This window comes from Equus przewalskii, chromosome 3, assembly GCF_037783145.1.
Source record: "Equus przewalskii isolate Varuska chromosome 3, EquPr2, whole genome shotgun sequence".
Lineage (NCBI taxonomy): Eukaryota > Metazoa > Chordata > Mammalia > Perissodactyla > Equidae > Equus > Equus przewalskii.
This window is the reverse complement of record NC_091833.1, coordinates 22632899-22657286: the sequence shown is the minus strand read 5'-3', so window position 1 is coordinate 22657286 and position 24388 is coordinate 22632899. Positions and strand designations below refer to the sequence as shown.

The 24388-nt window shown below is 44.0% G+C and overlaps 1 protein-coding gene across 6 annotated transcripts in view; it reads right to left on the bottom strand.

Annotated features, from left to right (window-relative positions):
• HYDIN (HYDIN axonemal central pair apparatus protein) overlaps positions 1-24388 on the bottom strand; it is a 335558-nt gene that overhangs the window by 89114 nt on the left and 222056 nt on the right. For 4 of the 6 annotated variants that reach the window (XR_011537986.1, XM_070612302.1, XM_070612304.1 and 1 more), the window contains 11 exons: positions 23885-24021; positions 23528-23655; positions 23181-23372; positions 22701-22850; positions 19766-20005; positions 14831-14999; positions 12088-12267; positions 11434-11607; positions 8983-9156; positions 5626-5840; positions 752-889 (listed from right to left, as the gene is read on the bottom strand). Coding sequence is in view for 5 of the 6 variants with exons in the window: in XM_070612302.1 (XP_070468403.1) it covers positions 752-889; positions 5626-5840; positions 8983-9156; positions 11434-11607; positions 12088-12267; positions 14831-14999; positions 19766-20005; positions 22701-22850; positions 23181-23372; positions 23528-23655; positions 23885-24021 (1897 nt within the window). In the remaining variant the exon portion in view is untranslated. Of the gene's footprint in view, positions 1-751; positions 890-5625; positions 5841-7198; positions 8883-8982; positions 9157-11433; positions 11608-12087; positions 12268-14830; positions 15000-19765; positions 20006-22700; positions 22851-23180; positions 23373-23527; positions 23656-23884; positions 24022-24388 lie in introns of those variants that run through there. The other 2 variants (XM_070612303.1, XM_070612306.1) reach the window with 2 other exon arrangements.

Below are 24388 nucleotides of genomic sequence, written 5' to 3'. Positions count from 1 at the left end.
TCCAAAGCAAACACACAACTCCAGGGCCCGGGGAGCAATTTAGCTCTCTCGAAACCACCAGCAGCAAACAGGCTGAAGTGCTACCCTCCCCCAAATCCCGCTGATCTTGTTTTCTTTTCTTTAATCGTATAACACTTAAGAAAAAAAAACTTTTTAAATGGAGTTACGGTGTTTCTGACTTTAAAAGCAATATGTTACTGTAAAATAATTCAGAAATGTATAAAGAAGACTAAAAGTCTATAATCCTGCTACCCAGGGATAACCGCAGTTAGCATGTACTTGAAGAGTTTTTACTGTGCGATATACATTTATAAATATTTTTATAGACATGTGATTGTGCTTTCCACACTATTTAATAATCTGTAATTTTCACCTAATCACATATTGCAAACATATTTTTACAGCAATTAACATAGCTCTAAATTCTAACTTTTAGTGGCTCTACATTGTAATTTTTAACACACCACTGTAGGGCTGTATGTGACTTTTCTCTTTTAATGTGTAAACTTTTCTGCTCACTGGTCCTTTAAGAAGGTGAATGGCTTCAGGCAGCAGACTGAGCCCGGGTCAGGGACTGACGAGGGCTGCCAAAAGGACAACTAAGTGACTGCTGGGGGGAAGAAACCCATCTTTCCTCTGCAGGGCCCCTGGGTTCTGAGCTGTTGTGGGTGGGCGATGGTTCAGAATCTCAGCCCCCAGCATGGGACTAGTGTGTGAGCCCTGCAGCAACGTGCAGGTGGGCTGGACGCACCTGTAAGCGCTTGGCCAGGATCTGAGTGAAGAGTTCCTCGGGGAGCACGCAACTCATGAGGCCCGTCTCACCTCCGATACTAGCGCTGACGCTGAGCCGACGCTGCGTGGGCCCCGAGGGGAGAGGGCTGGAGGAAATCTGTTAATTGGGAGAAGGACCAGGAGTTAGAATCCAGTTTTGTGTCCCGACAACTCCTACACTTACAAGCCATGTGACTTTGGGAAAATCATACAACCTCTCTGGGCCTCATGTCCTCACCTGTAAAAGTGCATTGTAATGTGGAAGATTCCTTCCTTCCAGAATTGTTGTAAGCTTCAAGAGGGAACACGGTGGAAGGTGCTTTGTGTATGGACTGAACAGCACATACATTCATTTTTTGGTTCATTCATTGAACAAATATTTATTGAGCAGCTATTATGCACTGGGACCCTTTTGTTACTAGGGTTACAGCAACAAACAAGGCCAGCAGTATTGCTGCCTGTGTGGTCTTTACTTTCAAATGAAGGAGATAAAAAAGAAGCACATGAATACATAAAATCAGTCATATAATTTCAGAGAGTGATGAGAGCTTGGGAGAAAATAATCAGGCAATGGAATAAAGCACAATGACAGGATTGGACTATGGCTCTTTAGAGAGGGTGGTCACGTTACCCGGGCAATGTAGAAGAATGAGACAAGATCCTGAGAGAAGAGTCTTTCTGAGAGGACACAGCAAGCTCCCTTCACACGAGTGTGCTTGTGGGTATTTGGGGTGCAAGCAGGAGCCCAGTGTGACAGGAACTGAGAAAGCGATGGGGAGGCTGGTTAGAGTCTAAGACGTAGTCAGGCCAGAACATGCAGGGCTTGAAAGTCATGTAAAGAACTTGCGTTTTATTCCAAGTAGTATGGGAAGTCGTTGGCATGTTTCAGGCAGACAAATGATCTGATTTTTATTTTTAAAAGACCACTGTATCTGATGCGTGAGGTAACAGGAGTGGAAGAAGGAAGACGGGTTAGTTAGCTATCTCCAAGGTCAAGGCGGGAGATGATGGTGGCAGGGATGAGCACAGTCACGGTGGAAGTGGTTGATAAAAGATGTATTTTGGAAGTAGAGCCAATAGGATTTGGGATGTGAAAGAAAGAGGCATCCAGAATGACTCCTTGAGTTTTGACCTGAGCAAATTGAAAAATGAAGTTATTTATTAAGAAAGGAAAGACTGAGGGAAAAACAATGTTACGTTTTGTTTGGGAGGGGAGCAAGAATCACTTTTGGGACATACAAATTTTGAGATGTCTCTAAGCCATTCAATAGAGATACTGAATGCAAGTTTATATACATGAACCTGAGCTTGGGGGGAAGTTAGGGCTGGAGATAGAACTGGATGAAATCACCTGTAAAGAAAAGGTAGAAAACAAAAAGAAAAGAGTAGATGACTTAGTCTTAGCCTACTCCAAAAAACTAGGAATCTGGAGGAGATGGAGGAACTGGAGGAGTGGAGGGAGCTGTTAAGGAGGCAGAGGGAAAGTAGAAGAGCACAGTGTTCTGAAAGTCAAATGAAGAAGTGCTTCCAGGAGGAGGGAGCTATCAGCTGCCAAGAGGTCACATGAGATGAGGACAGAAAACTGGCCACTGGATTTGGCAAGATGAATGCCAATGACCTTGAGAAGAGCAGCCAGTGGTGTGGTGAGGACAAAGGCCTCATTGGAATAGTTGAAAGAGAGAATGGTGATGAGGATGAGGAGGCAGTCACACAGCAATTCTTTGGAGGAATAGCAATGAAGAGGAGCTGAGAGATGAGGTAATAGCTGGAGGGGGATCTGGGGTCACAGGAAAGTCTTTTTGCAGATGGGAAGTAACACAACGCCCATAGATGCTGATGGGAAGGATCCAATAGATAGGGAAAAAACCAAATGGGAGAGAGGGGATAACTGCAGGAAGTAGCCCTTGAGTAAGACAGGAGGGGTGGGGACCAGTGCACAGGAGCATAGATGGCCTTGGATGAGAGCGGGGGCAGTTACTCAGGCACAGGGAAGGGATGGCACTGGGTCAGGGTGAAGGCTGGATGGTAGATTTGGTGGTGGGAGGATGAAGTGGTGATTTTCTGGTTGCTGCTGCTCCCTCCATGAAGTCATAAGAAAGATCATTAGCTGAGAATGAGGAAGAAGAAGGTGTCTTAGAGGTTTGGAGAATGATGACAGCAACAAAATAGTTATCTTGAAGAGATGGAGGACAAATTTACTAGGGCAGATAAAGGATCCACTTGAGATTTGAGGTCTCAAATTTAAATTAAGACCATTAAGGAGAGACGAGGCTTTCCTCTAGCTATGTTTAGCTGCCCTGCAAGGAGGAGGTGGAGAATGGGCTTTACCAGGAGGAAGTTTTGCTTGGAGAGTACAATGAAGGGGCAAGGGAGCACCCATAATGACAGACCACGAAATCCAAACTGGATAAGTGAAGGGGGTGCGAGGCAGTGAAAATGTGGATTGGAGGTTTCAATGTGACCGATACTTATCAGAATAAGTCATCTGGAAAGTTAGAAGATGGTCGTCAGGAAGTAGGATGTGCGATGTAGAGATCCCGGAGTTTATGGGAAACGATGAACAAAGTCTAGAATACGGTCATCATAGTGAGCAGCTGAGGAGGCCATGGAATTGAGAAGTGAGAGCGCTGGATTAAACATCATTCAAAAGATCAGGATTTCTAACTGGTGATTTCCTGGAACAAGGTGATTTAGAAATACATGACCTTATATTACAGGTCATTTCTTCATTATACGACATGTTACACATTTCTTCCCACTTGCAATATGAGTAAAGTTTTAGTTATTGGAGAGTTCATGCTTTAGGAGAGCTTTAGAAGACCAAACAGCCATCTCTGGCTAAGGCACTCTGACAGGGTGACTGTGTCCAAACCATTTGAGTCTTGTCACACTGGAGTGCAGCAGGCAGCCACATGTGGGAGCTCTGATTTCTAATGTGGTCTTGAAGAAGTTCTAAGTTCCCTACTTATTGAAAGGGGATTTGAGTCAGAATTGGGGTTTTCTGCTGCCTTTGATGTAGTCTAAAAGCCTTATTTCACTGTCCAGATGGACAGAACCAAACCAAAGTAAATGATTCTCCATGACACCCTATTTAATACAAATATATGTTTTAGTTCATCCATAAACATCTACGTAAAGAACATCAAATTAGACCTTAGAAAAGAGGGTTAAAAGGATGATGCTCCAAAAGAAACTGAGTCAATGTTTTTAGTTTCCAAGATATTAGAAGAATGTGGGATTGAAGTGAAGATCAGAGACATTATCTGGCACAAATTCGGTCCTGCAGGATGCCCCATCCAACCTGCATACCTCCTTTCACACGAAGATCTTCACCTCCACTCCAACCACTTGCCCCATCCAACCCTCCGTCATCCACTTGCCCCGCCAACCCTCCATTCATCTGCTCCATCCAATATGTGGTCCTCCTCTCCTATAAGGACCTTCACCTCTGCTCTATCCACCTCAGCAAGCTTCTCGGAAACATCTGCCTCTCCCACTCCCACTATAGCGCTCTCAGACTATAACAAGACCCACAGACGTTTTCAGTCTTCCTGCTTCTCCCATTCTATTGTCCTCCTCTTAATTCCTTGTCTATCTAGACTGGACTTCCCATACTGATGCCACTCGCAACTCCCTTGCCCTTTGTTCTGAGCACACCCCGACCCCTGCAATGATAACAACTTCTCTCTCTGCCTCTGAATGAGTGCTGAAAGGGGCCACTTAGACAAATCTTACTGTGAAGTTGTAGCTTCCTGTCTTGGCTGGGCCATCAGCCTTTTCAACTATCTTTTCTTTTGTCCACCACCAATTTCTGGTTCTATTCCTCAGTGGACGCATCAGTGCTTTGCCACTTCCCTCAAACACGCTCTGCAACCCAACCTCCTCAATACTTCCTGGAAAGACCTTGCATCCTGCCTAGAGCCATTCAGCAAGACCTTCTCCAATCTGCTCTCCACCCCGCTTCCCCTACACGTACTCCGTCTGTTTTCACCTTACTGACTCTAGAGCAAGCTGGGTCCCATCTCCTTTAACCATGCTTAATCCTGCCCTTCTTTCTTCCTCCTGGAATCTCATTTCCTCTTGGGTGGATGGTCACCTTATACTTCTCCAGGAGCTCCTGTCTCTAGAGACCTGCTTGTGTCTCCACCTCCTTTCTGACCCAGGGTTTGCTTTTCTAATGAATACTCATATTTTTCCCTTTTCTTTCAAACATCTTAGAAGCCTATACTCACTTGACTCTGCTTTCCCATTGACAAATCATCACTCACCTGTCTCTCACAGCGCCATCCACTGTCTCTGGCTTCAGCACCTGCTATTCTGCCAAGATTGTTCTTGAAGTCCCTTGGCATGTGGCTCAAACTCTCTAACTTCTTTATGACTTTCCAAGACTCCCTTGCAGCCCTCCTGCAACCTACATTACTGGTTCCTTAGCATTCTGTAAGTATTAGGTTGAACCATATGAAATTACTGTTATGGAGCTCCCAAATGGTTGAAGATTGATGATTTCATATGTTTCAACCTAATTCTTGCTACACCCCTCTTTTGTCTCTAATCTCAATATTTTACAAATATTTGAATGTGTGGTTATCTCCATCATCAGACTCTTCGTGCAGCTTGAGTGCATGGAATTTGCTTTACTTATCTTCACTTTGCCAGCACCTAACCCTATAACATTAAAGGCACTTGCTGAACACCTGCTGGATGAATACTCCTTTCAGGAGTGGTGGTTCAGGGACAGCGCTCAGGCCTGCCTGGTGAGGGCGACCATAGGAATGAAGTTGTGCTGATCTGGCTGCAGGATGCTAAGGAGGAGGAAGGATCTCAACTCTCCTTCCTAGGAGCCCTGATTTATACCTGTGGTGTTTCAGATGAGTGCTGGTGATGCTGCTTCTGAGACCCAGAGCCGTGGCTCTCTGACTTGCCTTTGGAGAGCAGCACGCTCCCACGCACAGTCTTAGCAGGTTTAACATCAGGGGTTACCAGAGTGGATTCCGAGGTTAACTTGCCCAGGGTCTCGCTGCTCAGTCGTATTTGTCCCATGGCATTTTGGCTCAAAGCAGTCTCCTGGGCTACATGGAGAGAGTGGGTTTATATCAAAAGTCACATTAGGATAATAAGGAAATAACAGCAGGGATGGCACATGGAAACCTAGTGTGATTCTCTGAAGGAACAGGAAGCCATCTACATCTGCAGATGGCTGAGTGGGGCTGGGAGAACAGGCTCCGTTCACCAAGGACTGGATGATGATGGGTCAGTTGGGAGCCTGGTCTGGAGTCCAGGGCTCTTCACTGCTCATCTTCCCAGGGGATCCCATGTTAGTCTGCCCCACTTTCTCTTCCAGCCCAGAGGGCGGTCATTTCTGAAACTGCTGGTACACAACAGCCCTGCCCTGGAAACCTAACACCTGACCTTTTGTGGTTCTAGGCAGTGGTGATGCTAGCGAATAGCTCGGGTAGGGCGTTTGCTGCTCCTGCAGCAGAGCAGAATCAGTGGTTGATGTAATCATTTAAAAGTTTGCCAAGAAGGCTGTTCAGAAACACTCTTGCTAGAGTGCCTTTGGCTTTTATGATAAACTCCTGCCTCTCCTAGTCCCCCAACCACAATGCAAGTCCTGTCTCATTGTGTCCCCTGGGGCTCCTACTCCACAAGGATGGACCACGTGCCTCTGAAGGAGAACAGGGGTGTATCAGACGCTGTTGGCACCCTAAATAGGGTGATAGGGCTGTATGCTAGGCAGCTTCCCTGTTTCTCCGGCTCTTAGGCAGACTCGTTATGACTCATTACTTCTTGTTGACCATTTCAGCAAATAAGCAACCAGAACTCCCTTGAGAGTTGTCATTATACTTACTCTGCTTTATCTTTCCATGTGGCTCCCTCCTCCCCTCCCCCAGGAGCTGATTATAGGTACAAGGACTCTGTACTGCACCTGGGAGCTGCGAGGGAGCCTGAAGCCATCAGTGGAGCAGCTGCATCAACATTCTACTCCAATTATAGAGCTGGTAGGTCCCATGTTCATCCAGGCCCCATGACCCCGTGTCCCTCCAGGCACTGCCTTGATGGTGACTGTTCCAGTCTCCTGCCACCCGTACCTGCTCACTTCACTATGAGTCCTGCTCTTCCTCGGCCCTTCTCCCCTTGACTGATTGCTCTGGAATCTCTTCTGTGCTCTCCATATGCCTGGCACCTTTCCCTGTCTATAGCATTATTCCTCTGTATCTTAAAAAGCCCATTCTTCCTCATACGATATGAATACAAGTTTTTATTTGACTTTTCCTTTCTTTCAAGATATCATTCCACTTCTTCTTTCCTTCACTGGCCAGTTTCTGAAAACAGTGGTCTAGTCCAGCTCTGGCCAATAGACATATAAGATGAGCCTCATATGTATGTAATTTAAATTTTTCTAGTAGCCACATTAAAAAAGTAAAAATGGACTTAATGGCATATTTTATTTAACCCAACATACCCAAAATGTGATCATTTCAACATGTACATGATATGTAAAAATCATTACTGTGTCACTTTACAGTCTTCTATTCATACTGCATCTCCCAAATCCAGCATCTATTGTACACTTATAGCACGTCTCACTTTGGACCAGCCACATTTCCAGTGGCCAGTGGCGCCTGCATGGGATGGGCAGGTGTAGATTTATTGCTTCCTCTTCGGTACAGCCTGTTGACTCCACAGCAAACAGCAAATGTCAGTTTGGGCTTATCCCCTCCATTGAAAGGGTTTTCTCCAAGGTCACCAGTACGCTCTGAAGTGTGAACCTCAGTGGCCCTCTTCTTAGGGCTCATTCTGTTCGAACTTTCAGCAATCTCCAATTACGTTCATTTATTGATTCAATACACTTTTATAAATCTTTACTCTGTCTACCAAGTGCCAGGCACTATTCTGTGTGTGGGGAATACATTAGTGAAGAAAACTAACACAAATCCCTGCCCTCAGAAGCTTACACTCTAGTCGGGGGAGGCAGACAATAGAATAAGTACATCAAATAAATAGTATGTTAACTAGTGATAAGGGCTAGGAGAAAAACAGAGGAGGAAAGGTCCCCCAGAAAGCTCTTCTTTCCCCTCTCCCGCCTGCTGTCTCTCTCCTTGACTTCCTTGCATCCCACTCTCCTGATTGCCCACCTCTCTGCCTTCTCGACCTCCCTTGGCTTCTCCTCATCCTGAAGTGTCAGTGTTCCCCAAGGTCCCATCCTGCCTTGTCCAACCCTTTCCTCTCTTTCTGGAGCTTTCTAGGCTGATTTCCTCCACTTCAGTGGCTGCCCCTCTCACTTTGTTGAGGAAGACTCCCCCAATTATGTCTTTAGCTTGACATTACTTTCCCAGGCCTCACCACTATGGGGTTCAAAAACTCAATTAATTTCCCTCTCCAGCAAACTTTCTCCTCCTCCAGTGTTCCCTATCTTGGTAAACGATGTCACTCTCTTCCTGGTTTCTGTGACTAGAAATCTTGGTGTGACCATCTTGAATGCCTCCCACTCCTTCAATTCGCTGCCATGCGGGTGGCTCTCAGGTCAGCTGGCCCAGGCCCATTCATTTCCAGCTTCACTGTTGCTTCCTCTAGAAGACATCACAAGAGTTACTTTCCTACTGTGACTTTCTGGTCATTTCTCCTGTAGGGCAAAAACTGCTCAACTTCTCTTCTCTTTCAAAATAAAATCCAAATTCCTAATCTTGGCATCAAGGTCAGCTATGATTGGCTTCAACCTGCCCTCCCACCTCTAGTTTACTGTCAGCTTCCCTACTTCCTTGGTCTAAAATGTCCTTGTCTTTGTCTTTGCCTATCAACATTTTTCTGCTCTTTCAGAGCCCATTTCCATGAAATCTTCCCCATATTACACTTATGGGTACCTGACCATCCCAAACTTGCTCTTTCGTAGAAGCCAATACTCAGGTTACAACATTATCTTCCTCTGCTCCGAAAGAGCACCTGTCTGCTCCCCCAAAGGTATGGGCCATGTCTTATTCATTGTCCTGTTGCCTGCAGTGCCAAGTGCATGCCTGCACTGGGCGGCCAGGAGAGCTGTAGATGCTTGGTGAAGAGAATTCTCTTCTGGGCTACTAAGTTGGCAGCATGTTGTAAGTCAACCTCCAACTGGGCTGTGGTGGAAAAGCTCAGTTAGGGAAACAGAGAAGATGGGCGTCACCAGTGGGGGTGCTGGCCGCTTGACCACAAAAAGTCAGAGGAAATGGCTCTTACCACTCTCCTCTCCTTCTTTCATGGACTGCTCTATGGCAGCCTTGATGCAGAGCTCACGGGCCCGAATTCCTGGGATGTTGTTGCTGTCGGAGATGGCTTCCAGGACAATGGAGTCGATGTTCAAGCAGGCTGCATTGTAGTACTTGGCAATGCTGACTGCAGTGGCTGACTTTCCTATAAAAAAAGTCAGGGGTTGAATTTCCTGGCTTTCGTTTGCTCAGTGTCCTAGACAGAAGAAGCTTCTAGAATAGAGGCCACCCATAAAGTGATCTCTCCAAGTGTTCTATCTCTAAGTCTCTTGTGCAGCCAGAGGTGGCGGCAGAAAAGAGAAGGAAGACCTGAGCCAGGAGTTGCGACCTTGGATTCTGGTCCTGATTCTACCACCAATGCGCCATGTACTATGGCAACCCCCATCCTCTCTGGATTTTCTCCTCAGTTTAAAAAGTGATTCTATCAGATAATCTTTAAAAATCTTGTAGCTCTGTCTCCAATTCTAATGGGAAAACTTTTTTGACTTAAAGAATAACTTGTGTTGATTTTTTTTTTCTCATTTGAAAATACCTGCTCATTAAAACGAAAGCAGAAAGTTCAGAAATAACGAGAGGAGAAAAGAAAAAAAGATCCATAATTTGCTCTTACAGAAAGATTACAGTTAGCGTATGGCTGCTAAGTATGTATACATAACTATTTTATTTATATTTCTTATAAGAAAGAAATGGGTTATCTGGTAGGCTGAATAATGGCTCCCCAAAGATGTCTGCGTCCTAATTCCCGGAACCTGCAAATATGGCACCTTATATGGTAAAGAGAATTTCCAGATGTGATTAAATGAAGGACCTTGTTATGGGAGATTATCCTGGATTATCTGGGTGGGCTCAATATAATCACAAGGGTCCTTACAAGAGAGAAGCAGGAGAGTCAGAGTCAGAACAGGTGATATGAGGATGAAAGCAAAGAGAGAGAGACTGGAAGATGCTACAATGCTGGCCTTGAAGATGGAGGAAGGAGCCATGAGCCAAGGCATGCAGGTAACTTTTCTAAAAGCTAGAAAAGGCAAGAAAAGGAATTCTCCCCTGTAGCCTCTGGAAGGAATGCAGGCCTGTTGCCCATTTTAGACTCCTGACTTCCAGAACTGTAAGAAAGTAAATTTTCATTGTTTTAAGCCACTAAATTTGTGGTTGTTTGTTACAGTAGCAATGGGAAATTAGCACAGATTACAGATCCTAAGTATGGCACTTTTTTCCTCAAAACAATGTATCATAACCATCTTTCTATCCATTCAATACACTTCTATGGCACGTTTTTTAAATTTACACACAAAATTTACCATTTTAACCATTTTTAAGTGTACAGCTCAGTTGCATAAGTACATTCACATTGTTGTGCAGCCATTTTCCACCATCCATTTCCAGCACTTTTTCATCTTCCCAAACAGAAGCTCCGTATCCATTAAACAATAATTCCCTATTCCTCTCTCCTCAGCCCCTGGAAACCACCACTCCACTTTCTGTTTCTACGAATTTGACTACTTTAGGTACCTTGTATAAATGGAATCTTACGGTAATTGTTCTTTTGTGACTGGCTTATTTCACTTAGCATAATGTCTTCAAGTTCCATCCATTTTGTAGCATGTGTCAGAATTTCCTTCCTTTTTAAGGCTGAATAATATCCCATTGTACCACATTTTGTTTATCCATTCATCTGTCAAACAGTGGGTTGTTTCTGCCTTTTGGCTATTGTGAGTAAGGCTGCTTTGAACATGGGTGTACAAGACACTGTTTTTAATGGTGATGTAATTCACTGGATGAATGTACTATAGTTTAATTAACCAGTTCTCCATAATGAATGCTTCAATTGCTCCCAATTTTTTTTTTAAGATTTTATTTTTCCTTTTTCTTCCTAAAGCCTCCCAGTACATAGTTGTCTATTTTTAGTTGTGGGTCCTTCTAGTTGTGGCATGTGGGATGCCGCCTCAGCGTGGCTTGATGAACAGTGCCCTGTCTGCTCCCAGGATCCGAACTGGCAAAACCCTGGGCCGCCGAAGCAGAGTGTGCAAACTTAACCACTCGGCCATGGGGCTGGCCCTGTTCCCAATTTTGTATTATGGTAAACAATGCTGCAGTGAACATGCATGGACTTATTCGCACATATTTTTCCTCTCTCTTTTAAAATAATTTAATGTCTTGGATTTTTCTCTAATATTTTAATGTTTTTAGATGACAGAAGAAATATAAACTCAAGCAATTCAGAGATGTACTAAGAATGAGGTGTCCCCACTCTGTCTCTACTTCCGTATCTCTGAGGTTGGCAATTTAACAGTTCGAGGACAATCCTTTGGTATATAAATTTCAAATAAAAGAGTCTTTTATTACCTCAAAAATTACACGCGCAAACTTTGCCATAAACCCCAAAGGAGCAACCCCCCCCCCCACCCCCCGAGTTGTGGCGTACCTGACAAGGGTGTCCCATGGACAATGATGGCAATGCCTTTCCGGTTCTTGACCATGCGGCCTTCTGCAGAAATATCAATGCCCAGGTAGCGAGCGATCGCCTTGCTCGCTGGGTTGTTCTCTACTTCTCCAACTTCGTCTGTGGATTGGCTGTCGACACTCTGTATCTTGTCAGCTGCAAATTAAAAATATATCTGTGCGTGTGCGCATGTGCGTGCATGTGGACACACCCAGAAATCACACGGCTTCTGATGGAAATGGAAACAGCTTTTTCTTTGTAACTGTTGTTGTTTTAAAATGACATGCAATCTGCTACAAATGTTGCTGCAGTCCTCGCCCCTCGCTGCGGTCTATGGGAGGGCCCTTTTGGTTAATAATTTATCTACAGCCACTAGAGTTGAAAATACAGACACTCTTTGACTCAGTTTCATTTTGGGGAATCTCTCCTGCTGAAAAACAATATTGGAAACTAGCTGAATTTGCAACATTAAGGGAAATGGCTAAGTAAGTGATGGCATACTCTTATTATAGAATTAACACCTAGTAGTGCTAGAAGGCACGGAGGATGCATTTTTTGAAGAAAGGAGAAAAGGCATGGAACAGTCTTCCCAATTCTGCTTAGAAGTGGTACCAAAACACTAAAATGCTTGGTTACTTTGAAACAGTATGTTTTCCAGGCTGTCCTCATCCTCCTCTTCATCTAGGTAGAGCTTGGACTCAACGGTAGGGATGTGTCGCTCTTCCAGGTTGGATGTGACAGAGACCCCTTGGCTCAGTGACGTTCTCTTTGTGCTGGCGGAGGTTCCCTGTTCCGATGAGGGCACATCGTCATCTTCTGCCAGGGAGCGAAGGATGAAAACATATGGAAGAATTGGGAGGGGGCAAGAGAGATGGGGGCAGAAAAGGAAAGAGAGACAAGAAAGAGAATCACTGAACTGATTACCATCGTCTTGGACCATCCGACTCAAATAAACAAGAACTGCAGTCAGTCAGCTGTTAAGAAGGTTCTCTGCCCAGTGTTTCTGTATTTTAACATTAACAGCCCCCCCTCCCCAATTATACATTTGCTCCAGAAAATTTGGAAAATTTAGAAGAGCAAAACATTACAAAATTCAGCTGTAAAAAGAGATAGTGATAATGTGCAATTGAAATTTCACAATGTTGTAAACTTTTATGACCCCAATGAAAAAAAAAAAAAGAGAGCTAGAGATAGATAAAGAAATGGTGACAGAGGAATTGCAGCTTAATTTTATGATACCAGGACAGGAGAGCTGCAACCTCTCAGATTTTTAATTTTTCAAAACTGAACTTGGGATCATACTGTCCATACCAATTTGTAGCCTGCTTTCCCTCCTTAATTTATCGTGGACCTTTCCCCCTGTCATTGTTAAGCACATCCATCCTTTTGTCTGCCCAGCACCCTCCTCACTGCTCCGCTCCACAGAGTTTCGGGGTGGGTGTCAGGCTGTGATTGTATAAGATGACCCCCCTGTACCTCAGGGCCAAGACTTTCCTTTTGTTTAGAGAATTTAGATTTGAGCCAGAGAGGTTGCAGCTGTCCTGTGAATGATGCTGGCCTGACTCGGGCTGCTGGTCCTCCCCGGATGTGGTGAGGGAGGCAGAGGACGGTCTGCAGCATGAACTCAGAGCAAGCAGATGCTCAGAGAAGCATCTGGTGAGCAGCAGCATGTGCGCCTTCCTGGGTTCCCACTGGACCCTTGGATCTTGGCGCTAGACTACCTTTCAATGGGCCGAATGGAAAAAGAGACCCACAATTGTGGTGTGTGAGGACAAGGACAAAAAAATGGAGATGAGAGCAACAGGGTCCTTCCTGAGTTTAAATGTCCAAACCCCCACCGCTTCCTGACTGTGGGCTCTCAAAGACAGGGGCTTGTTTCATTGATCTTTTTTCCAGCACTTCAGCCCAGTGCTTGGAACACAGTGGGTGCTTTTTATGGGCTTAAAGGGTTCCCCTAAAATTCACATGTTGAAGTCCTAACTCCCCAGTACCTCAGAATGAGACTGTATTTGTAGATAGGGCCTTTAAAGAGATAATTAAGATACAAGGAGGTCATGCGGGTGTCCTAATCCACCCAAAGGCCAATATGACTGCTGTTCTTATAAGAAGAGATTAGGACACAGACACACATGGAGGGAAGAAAACGTGAACACAGGGGGAAGACAGCCATCCACAAGCCCAGGTTGTTTTCAGAAGAAAACAACCCTGCTGACCCTTGATCTTGGACTTCTAGCCTCCAGAATTGTGAGAAAATAAATTTCTGTTGGCTCAGCCACCCAGTCTGTGGTATTTGTGATGGCAGTTCTAGCAAACTAATAGTGTTCAACGAGCATGACCAGGAGACGGGGGGCAGGGGCAGCCTTCTTCTCTCATCTCCTTTTAGGGCAAACCAGTACCTCTGTCTAGCTTCCCTGAGAGACAAGACAGGCCCAAGGGCAGGAGAAATGAACTCCACTCAATTTATTCCTTCACTCTTACAGCACATATGTATTTGGCACTATGATGTATCAGGTGTTGTTCCATGCACTGGGCTTACAAGTAAGGAATATGTGGTCACTGCCTTTATGGGGGCTTCTTGTGGGGGGAGACAGATTTGAAGAAAACAATTAGACATGTGATGACTGTTACAGAGAAGAAGAGAGCAAGTAAGAACAAGGAGGGTGCCTTTCCAGGGTGAGGGCACAGAGAAGCAGGACACACATCACGACAAGCCACACAGTCCTACAGGTCATCAAGGAACCTTGATGCTCAAGTGCGTCCAAGGGGGTCCCTGGGTGGATGACGGGATAACTCAGGGATGCTGGGCCAGATTATGAGAACACAGTCCAGCTTTGCGATTGAGGTCTGGCCTTGAGGACCGTGGAGGGCCACCTCTCCCATCCTTACCTCTCTTAGGACACCAATTTCTACTGTGCATGACCTACTACTTTGCATGTACCTAGGCACACGCTTGGAGGCTGTGGAGTATCGTGGTTACCGTCATGGACTCTGAAGTCAGAGAGACCTGGACTTAAATCCCGATTCTGCCCCTTAAAACTGTGGACCTGGTCTCTCAGTGCTTCATTTCTCATCTGTATGTGTAAAGCCCTCAGCACAGGGTTTGGTATCTAGCAAATGTTCTTCTATATCTGTGTTAGCTGTTTTTAGGTCTTAACTCCCCACTAGACTCTAGTGAGAGCAGAATGTGTCTCCCTGTCCGCATCCATACAATGGGGATATCAGGACCATTTTGTAAAGGTTAGAAATGAAACATGAAAGGCACCTAGCACCTGCCTGTCACCTGGCAGGTGCTCAGGAACTGGCAGATCTCCCAGCAGAGATAATTCAAAGAAGCTAGGGCCGCAGCTGGAGCCAGGGGCTCTCCGCCTTGAGTTCTCACCGTTCTCCTGTGCCAGATATTCCAGATATTTCGCCTTCATCTGCTCCTCTTTTGACCGCTTCACCTCCTTATAGTACTCGTACACCTCCAGGGGCAGCGTCTCCCCCGGAATGCGGGGAGGCAGCAGCAGGGTGTCGTAGGAATCATAGCCCTTCAGAGTTCGCAAGATCTGCTCAAGGAGAAGGGAAACTGCTGTTGGTCTCACTGGAAGCTTCCTCCCCACAGCCCTGGGTGGATCTGCTCATCCCTCTTGCAAAACCCCTGCCCCTGCCTAAGGCTGGGGTGTGCACGAAGGGTGGGGTTCTTGGGAGAGGCTAAAATGGAAAGCTGAGCCTGAATCTGAGGATATGGGGGTCTTCGTTTTGCCCCATTTGACCCTGGGCATTTCACACATGGAAGAGAATTTTCTTCTTGTTTAAAAAAAAAATATATTGGTTTTATTTTGTTTTTTTCCATTGACAAAAGCACAGAACTCCATTATCCACTTTGAGTGACATGTTCTTAGAAAATATTGTGGTTGACAATATTAAACTGGATAAGGTGGTTGTCTCATAAACAGAGGATCCAGGGGAAAACATGTAAAATGGTATTAAGTATGTGTGTGTGTGTGCATGTGTGTGTGTGGAGATGGGGTGGGGTGGAGAGAGAATGTATATTAGGGTTGTCAGATGAAATATGGGATGCCCAGTTAAATCTGAATTTCAGATAAACAACGAATAATTTTTCTAGTCTAAACATGTTCCATGTTGTTTATCTGAAATTCAAATTTAATTGGGCAAGCTGTTTTTCTTTCTTCTAAATTTGGCAATCCTAGTATCTATGTATATTTATAAACCATGGTAAAATAAAGTCCTAGAAAGCAATTACTTCCTATAAGACCTAATTTATTGGTGTGAAATGTCTGTTCTGTTAGGTAACCCTTCTCCAGGATCACCATTTTTTGTTGTTTGAAAAGCACTAGTAATAAGCTCATTCTAAAATTTATATGGAAGAACAAAGGGCTGGGAATAGTTAAAACGCTAATAAAGAGTAAAGAGAGAAGATTGCCTTACTAGATATCAGCGCTTATGAAGCTAGAGTAATAGAGTGGTATTGATATCAGGATGACAAACTGACCAATGAAATCAGAGAGAGAGCTTGGAATGGACCCATTCATAAATGGAGTGTTGACATAGGACAGAGGTGGCACGGCAGATTAGTGGGTAAAGGAAGGAATATTCCAAACACTGGTTGATGCAGAAACACAAAAGTCTGGGCAACTTGCTTAAATTGGGGCAACTCTAAAGAGGCAAGCCAGGTCCACAGCTTCCTGTGGGATCAGCTATAGTCTCTGTTGCAATCTCATCACAGTTCGTCTTCTCTCTCTGCCCAGTTCTACGTTCCTTATTCTTCACAGGTGTTGTTCCTGAGAGTGCTCCTTAATAACCTCTCTGCATGCAAGTCTTGGAGTCTTAGATTCTGCTTTCCACTGAAACTGACCCACAACAGGGGGTGCTGTGCCAACATAAGCCATCGAGCATTTCAAAAAGACCTCATGAAAATATTCCCTTCCAGAGGGATGGAATCCCATCCTGAGAAAAACGTCTGGATGCAGAATCCAAAGTGGGCAGAGCATAAACACTGAAGGTAAAGAAGACAGAAGATTTGAGGGCTGAATTTGGGGAGGTCCAGAGGAAGCAGAACCACCTTAGCTAAGGCATTCCGAAATTCCTGACCCACAGAAAACATAAGATAACAAATGTTTACTGTTTTAAGTTGCTAAGCATGGGGGTACTTTGTTTTGCTGCAATAGATACCTGGTAAGCAATAGATAACCAAGCATCAGACTTCATGAACAGTAAAACCTTAAGAGAAAACAGTGGAGCAACGCATTTAAGATATTCAAGTGCTGAAAATGTGAGCCAAGGATATTGTATCCAATCAAACTGATAAAGGATAAAAGCCACAGATAAACAGTTACAAACATGTGCGTCCTCAGGGAATATTGTTTCCATGATCCCTTCCTGATGAATCCACTAGAGAATGAGCTTCAAACATCCCAGTAGCGATTGGAGAAGTTTTAGCTTTATACGTTTTAGTGTAGAACTAAGACTAAATGATGGAAATTTGGTTCTCTCATCTTAATATTGTAAACTCTGACACTATAGAAATAGTACAGGAAGTGAAACATGGAGGAAGTGTATGTGAGATGATTACCCTGTAGGCATTAACTGGAAGCAAAAGAATATCATTTTATACCAAAGGGTGATGGGGAGAGGGAAAAAGAGATTACTAGCTAATTTCATTATTGTTCATAGTAGGGAACTAAGAGGTAGTTTCTAAAAGGTAGGGTACTATGGGTGTTAGGTAAAAGTGTAGTTCATACAGCTCAGCCTCAAGGTACGAGAGCAGGTTAGAGATAGTAAAAATGGACCTAGATCAATTGATGGAACAGAATAGAGATCCCAGAAATAGACCCAAATAAATACAGTCAACTGATCTTTGACAAGAAGCAAATCAAATAAAATGAGCAAAGAAAGTTTTTTTCAATACATGGTGCTGGAACTGAACATTCACGTGCAAAAAAAAAAAAACTCCATCTAGACAGATCTTACAACCTTCATAAAAATTAACTCAAAATGGATCATAAACCTAAATAAAAAACATAAAACTATAAAGTTCCTAGAAGATAACAAAATAAAATCGAGATGACCTAGGGTATGGTGATGACTTTTTGTACACAACACCAAAGGCATTGTCGTTGAAAAAAGTAACTGATAAGCTGGACTTCACTAACATTAAAAACTTCTGCTCTGCAAAAGACAATGTCAAGAGAATGAGAAGACAAGCCACAGAGTGGGAGAAAATATTTGCAAAAGACACATCTGATAAAGGACCATTATTCAAAATACGTAAAGAACTCTTAAAAACTCAACAATAGGGGCCAGCCTCGTGGCCGAGTGGTTAAGTTCGTGCGCTCTGCTTCAGCAGCCCAGGGTTTCGCCGGTTCGGATCCTGGCGTGGACATGGCACTGCTCATCAGGCTATGTTGAGGCGGCATCCCACATGCCACAACTAGAAGGACCCACAACTAAAATATACAGCTATGTACTGGGGGGAAAAGCAAAAAAAAAAAAAAGATTGGCCACAGTTGTTAGCTCAGGTGCCAATCTTTAAAAAAAAAGAAAAAAAAATGGGCCAAAGACATTAGCGGACACCTCTCTAAAGAAGATATACAGATAGCAAATAAGCATATGAATAAATGCTCCACATCATATGTCATTAGGGAAATCCACATTAAAACAACCATAAGAATCCACTATGTACCTATTAGAATGGCCAAATCCAAAACACTGACAATATCGAATGCTGGTGAGGATGAGGAGCAACAAGAACTCTCATTTATTGCTGGTGGGAATGCAAAACGCCACAACCACTTTGGAAGAAAATTTGGCAGTTTCCTACAAAACTAAACATATCTTATCATATAATCCAATAATGACGTTCCTTGATTTTTACCCAAAAGAGTCAAAAACTTATGCCCATACAAAAACCTGCACACTGATGTTTATAGCAGCTTTGCTCATACTTGCCAAAACTTGGAAACAACCAAGATGTCCTTCAGTAGGTGAATGCATAAATAAACTGTGGTATGTCCAGACAATGGAATATTATTCAGCACTAAAAATAAATGAGCTATCAAGCCATGAAAAGACATGGAAGAACCTTAAATGCATATTACTAAGTGAAAGAAGCCAATCTGAAGAGGCTATATAATGTCTGATTGCAACAACATGACATTCTGGAAAAGGCCAAACTATGGAGACAGTAAAAAGATCAGTAGTTGCCAGAGGTCGGGAGGAGGGAGGAATGAATAGACTGAGTACAGAGGACTTTTAGGGCAGTGAAAATACTCTGTATGATACCATAATGATGGGTACATGTCATTATACATTTGTCAAAACTCATAGAATGTACAACACCAAGTGAACTCTAATGTAAACTATGGACTTTAAGTGATTATGATGTGTCAATGTAGGCTCATCGATTGTAGCAAGTGTACCATTCTAGTAGAGGATGTTGATAATGGGGGAGGCTATGCATGTGTTGAGGTAAGGGGTCTATGGGAAATCTCTGTACCTTCCCCTCGGTTTTGCTGTGAACCTAAAACTGCTCTTAAAAAATGAAGTTAAGAAAAAAGGGACATGGAGGAGTAATTGGAAAACATGCAGCCCAGAACAAACAGGGAAAAAGGGCAGATTTAAGCCCTAACATAATTACATTAAATGTAAATGGTCTAAATATACTAATTAAAGACAGAGACTGCCAGAGTGTATTAAAAAATGAGTGAATTATAGGCTGTCTACAAGAAACTCACTTCAAATATAGTGACTGTGGCATATATTCTTTCTTGTTTTTTGCTGGGAAATATTTGCCCTGAGCTAACATCTGTTGCCAATCTTCCTCTCTCTCTTTTTTTTTCCCTCCCCAAAGCCCCAGTACCTAGTTGTATGTTCTATTTGTAAGTTCTTCTAGTTTTTCTATGTGAGCCACCACCACAGCATGGCTACTGACAGATGAGAGATGTGGTTCCATGCCTGGGAAATGAACCCGGACTGCAGAAGCAGAGTGTGCTGAAATTTAACCATTAGTCCATCAGGGCTGGCTCTGCATATATTCTTTACTGTTTGAATTTTAACCATGAGCATGTATTGGTTTTTCAATGAGATGTTTAAAATGTATAATGAGATCACAAAGAAGCAATGAATTCTGCTCAGCGCAAGGAAAGTAGGTCAGGAAAGGCTATTGCATGATCTTTAAATTGATGAGGAAGGGTTCAAGGGGAAGAAGAGGCCAAGGTCAGGAGGAGGTTGTCCATGCAGAGAGAAGAGCTTGAGCACGTGGCGGGGCCCAGCATGGGTAGGAAGATGGAGCTTGGTTTTGGTCTCCGCTCACCTTCTCTTCTATGAGATATTGCTGGTCAAATTCTAAGGAGTAAAACTCGATGGGAAAGTCGCAGGGATTCTTCACCACCACCTCGGCCTCATCTCCAGGTGCACAAGGCAGCAGTGGCCCCAGCTCCAGAAATGAAGGAATAAATTCCAAGCGTGGCTCTAGACCTTTCCCCTGCACCAGCAGCGTAAGCTTCTGAGTACTCTGGGCAATCAGGAAAACCAGGGTCTGGCTGTAGAATTTCTGGAAAATGTAAAAACAAAACAAGCATCTGAATTTTTTTTCTGTTGCATGCCGTGTAAAACTGGAAACTACTAGGGAGACAAAATTGATCCTATTTTGATTAAGAGGGAAAATTTTTCTTACAAAATTGCATGGGAGCAATTTGTATTACCCTACTAATACAGTGTATCTAGCGTCCCAGGCACCGTACCAAGTGCTTCATCACGTGTGGAAGGCCCTCTGAGTGCTATGCTCATAGCCCTTAGACCCTCCAATGTGCTCAGATGTCCACTGCCACCATCTGCACCTCTGGGCTCTCATTTCATGGGTCCTGCTGCTCACGGGCAGGCAGGGCAGGGCAGAAGTGCTGGGGAAATAACATTCTGGGAGCAGTCCTCAAACAATGACTCTTGGGAGTTCCCAAATAAATACCCTAGGTGCCTCGCTCCCGGGAAGGGATAATTCTGAACTGTGTATTTTGTCTGTTTCCTCCGAGTTTTCCAAGGGGATTAAGCTGCAGTCTCCGAGGCAGCTGGCTCACTGCACACCCTATTAGCTGCCCTCTTTTCCCTTATCACCTTCTACTTGTCTACCGCTCTTCCCTACTCTTCCCAAATAAACTGCTTGCGCTCAAATCCTTGTCTCCAGGTCTGTTTCTTGGAGAATTTGAATTAGCATATTTCCATTATTTGAAGATACAGTTAAGCAGTGGGTCAGGGATGACCAGCTAGGGCATTCCGTTCATCCGATACAATTAGAATCTGAATACAGTTGATAGTGATACCAACTACCCTAATCTGGTTTCACTGGGGAACCCATTAAAAATGTAGATTCACAGGCCCCATCACTAGAGATCCTGACTTGGCAGAGGCAGGGTAAGGGCTGGAGAGTCTGCATTTTTAGCCAGATGCCCACGTTGTTCTGACACTGTTGGGCTTACGGCTTGGATTTGGAGGCCAGGACTGGCTTTGTGATTTGAAGAGCTCCTAACCATCTTAGCTCAAAGGGGAAAATCAGATGGATGGAATGTGTATGGACATACATACATGTACAGAGAAGTATCTATTGTTGGAAACTCTAAGAGAATGAATTATGGGCTAGCAGGGTTTTCTATACAGTTCTGGGCTTAGCACCTTATGACTCAAACTTCCATATTTTAATTGTTTTTTTTATGGAACTATTTCTAAAACATTTCGTTCGTTTCCTTGTTTTCTAACACAGAGTATTCGGAACACATTAAAATGTCTAAGAGTCACGAGTGTGGGCATCGGTGATTTCTCTGTGCTGCTGTTGGAGACAAAGATGTGGACTGCATGGATTGCAAGGCTAACAAACTCCTTGTATACAGCCAAGACATTCCTCTCCCAATTGGTGGGGAAACATTTTATTAACTTTGACCACTTCCAACTCAACATTTATTGAACTGGATAAATCTATTCTTTTTTTTACTGTCATTGCCCTTATTCAGTAAAACATCCGAAATCTTGAGTAAACTCCCTGACAGTCTTAGGACTCTCTAAGAACGACAAACATATTAATCCTCTTTTCCTCCAAAAGAGTTGGGGAGATTTTGATAATGATAGAAACACAAGCTTTATTTTAGAATCAGACATGAAGTCATTCACTTTTCTTCTTTTTCACTACAGATTCTTAAGCATTTCCTCAAAGCTATTACCAGGAAAATGGGAGTTAACTAACATAGGTATTCTACAAAACTCGCATCGTTTTCTTTTAAAAGAACAGAGTAGAGAAAAATATCTCCGAAATGCCTTAGGCTTTGAGCAAAAATCTTTACAGTTAACCTCTTGGGATCCTCTCTGGTTCTAGGATTTTATTATTTTTACCACGTTCTTTGTTAGGAGTAGCTTTGTGTTGATAGTGTTCACAAAAGAAACATTTGTGAGGCCCAGGGAGTGCGTCTCCCAGGAAGCACCTATTATTATCACAAGTACTAATGATAATAGTAAATACAGAGTGGTATGCTGTGAATTTTATTCATATTAATTCATTTAATTTTCAAAATGACCTTGTGAGGAGCTATCGCAGGTTGGTAATGTCTTACCTGAAACCCTAGAGGCCAGGTGCTTTCAAATTCAGATTTTAAAAAGGTAAACACAGTGCCTGCACCCTATGTCACATAACATCCTCAGTAGGGTCTGGGGTGGTCCCCTGAAATCAAACACATTAATATTTCTACCGTAGCAATGTTGGACTCCGCAAACTGAGTGGCATAAATAAAGGTTAAGTAGTCTCGTGCCAGTTCAGATGAGGTTTTTCCGCCAAATGAGTTTGGGTCTGAAACTTACGAAATTTTTTTCCAGCTTTTGGAGCTTATTGGACTTTAGAATTGCAATAAGGGATTTTCGACAAGTGATATTATTATTTTTCATTTTATCGACGAGCAAACTGAGGTTTAGCGAGGCTAAAGGAATTTGCTCAAAGCCATGCAGCCTCTAAGTGCAGAGGCAGAAGGCCACTAACCCAGGTCTGCTGATGAAAGTCAGTGTGTTAGACAGATCTGCTGGTCCCAGGCCTGGTGCTCTTAACCACCAGGCCACACATCTCCTATGTGAACCAGAAACACTTGATGTCATAATCAGAATAGCGAGGTACAGGTCACTCAAGGATTCCCTGGAACCCAATCAAGCATGGAGTTTGAGTACAGCCCAAAGAGATCCAGAGAGTCTGAATGAAATCACATTTCTTTAAATCTTACCTCTTCTTTGGGCATGAATTTCACTTGCACATTGGACCTCTCACCAGGATCCAAGACTCCAGAAGTGGGCTGGATTTCAAAGATTTGTGCCGTTTGTTTGAATTCAGAACGTAGTTTCCATCTTAAGTAACTTGGCATGTGTTTCTCCAGCTGGTTAGTAAATATTAGACAATTAGATAATCCTCTACGGAAAATGGATTTATTTCATCCTCCATTCACTCAACCTACATTTACTGAGTACGTCCCAGGTGTCAGGGATAGATACCAGTGGTACAAAGATGAATAAGACATTCGCCAGACAGCATGGCCCGAAGGGTCCTTGAGTGGTGGGAGAAGGGCCTAGATTTTACTCAGAGGCAATGGCTATCACTGAACGTCTTTGAGCAGGAGAGTGAAATGATGAGAGCAGAGGCCTAGAATTACAAATCTGGCTGAAATGGAAATGGAAAAAAGGGGACCAGTGGCCCACAATTCATTTACCTTGTTAACTGGCTTCTGGCTGAGGACAAACCATTCACAAGGGACTTGGAGATGATTGGAAAGCTGAATAGTTTCCACGAGGCACTGTCCACACTGAATTGTGGCAAACTCCACTTTTCCACATGACAGTGTCATAGTGGGAATGGTCACCGTGGCTTGGAGACGGATGTAAACTGTTGGCCCTCCAACTACCTAGAGTGGGCATCAAATTGCTGTTACCATGTGGCATGGGGTTGGGGGGAAGGGTCATGGCTCTGAAATAGTAGCCGGATCATCCCACGGGTGATCGGCAAGCAGAGCCGGAAGCAGGGGAGCATCAGCTGGGCCCAGCAGCGCATCTTTCTTACCTTGATGGGCAGAAAGACCTCTTTGTTTCCAACAGAAAGACTGACCCCTTGTGGGTCAAATCTCACTTCAAATGTTTCTGTTTCACAGTAAGGTAGGCTCTTCACCCGATCTAGCTCAGTACTGAAGCCTGGACCAAAACAAACAAAATTCTTTGTGGGAGAGAGAAGTAGCAAACAGTAGCTCCAGATGGAGCCCCTCTAGGGCAGGACGACCCTTCAAAGTATCAAACAACGGCCCAACAGTTCTTCTGGCTGATCCCTGGAGAGGCATGAACACTCCTCCAGAAGGACGGTACAGATGGGCACCTTGTTAGAAATGACAAATTGCAACAGGAAAGGGTCTCCCAGCCTGGTTACCTGTGTCGTGAAGGACACGCTTTTCTGCATGGAAGGACACTGGGAAGTGACTGGTGTTGGTGATCTTGATGATGTGCGTTCGGACGTCACCAAGGATGATGTAGCCAAAGTCCAGAATATACTCTGGCAGCTGGACTCTGAAATGGTTAACAAGATCTCCTTACCGGTCACTTTTCCACTTCTCTTCTATCTCCTGTGCAAGGTTCTATTCTCCTGAGTGTAGAACAACCACTCTCCAGAATAGAGACTAGGAACAAGATTCTTGGCCCAGAAGCCCACCCTGCTGTTTCAGTCATTATCTCAAACACATTCAGTGTGGGCCCTCAGGGGCCCTCAGGGGCCTGTCCATTAGACAAGGCTGGAGTTTTCTGATTTTAAGAGGCAGAGACCTGCCTGGCTGGCTGGATGTTAGAGAATGGCAGGTCTGTGAGGTGAGTGGATTTCACTCCTAGACCATCGACTATGAACTCAGGGCAGCTCCGGTGGGCAGCACAGCTTGCTCCG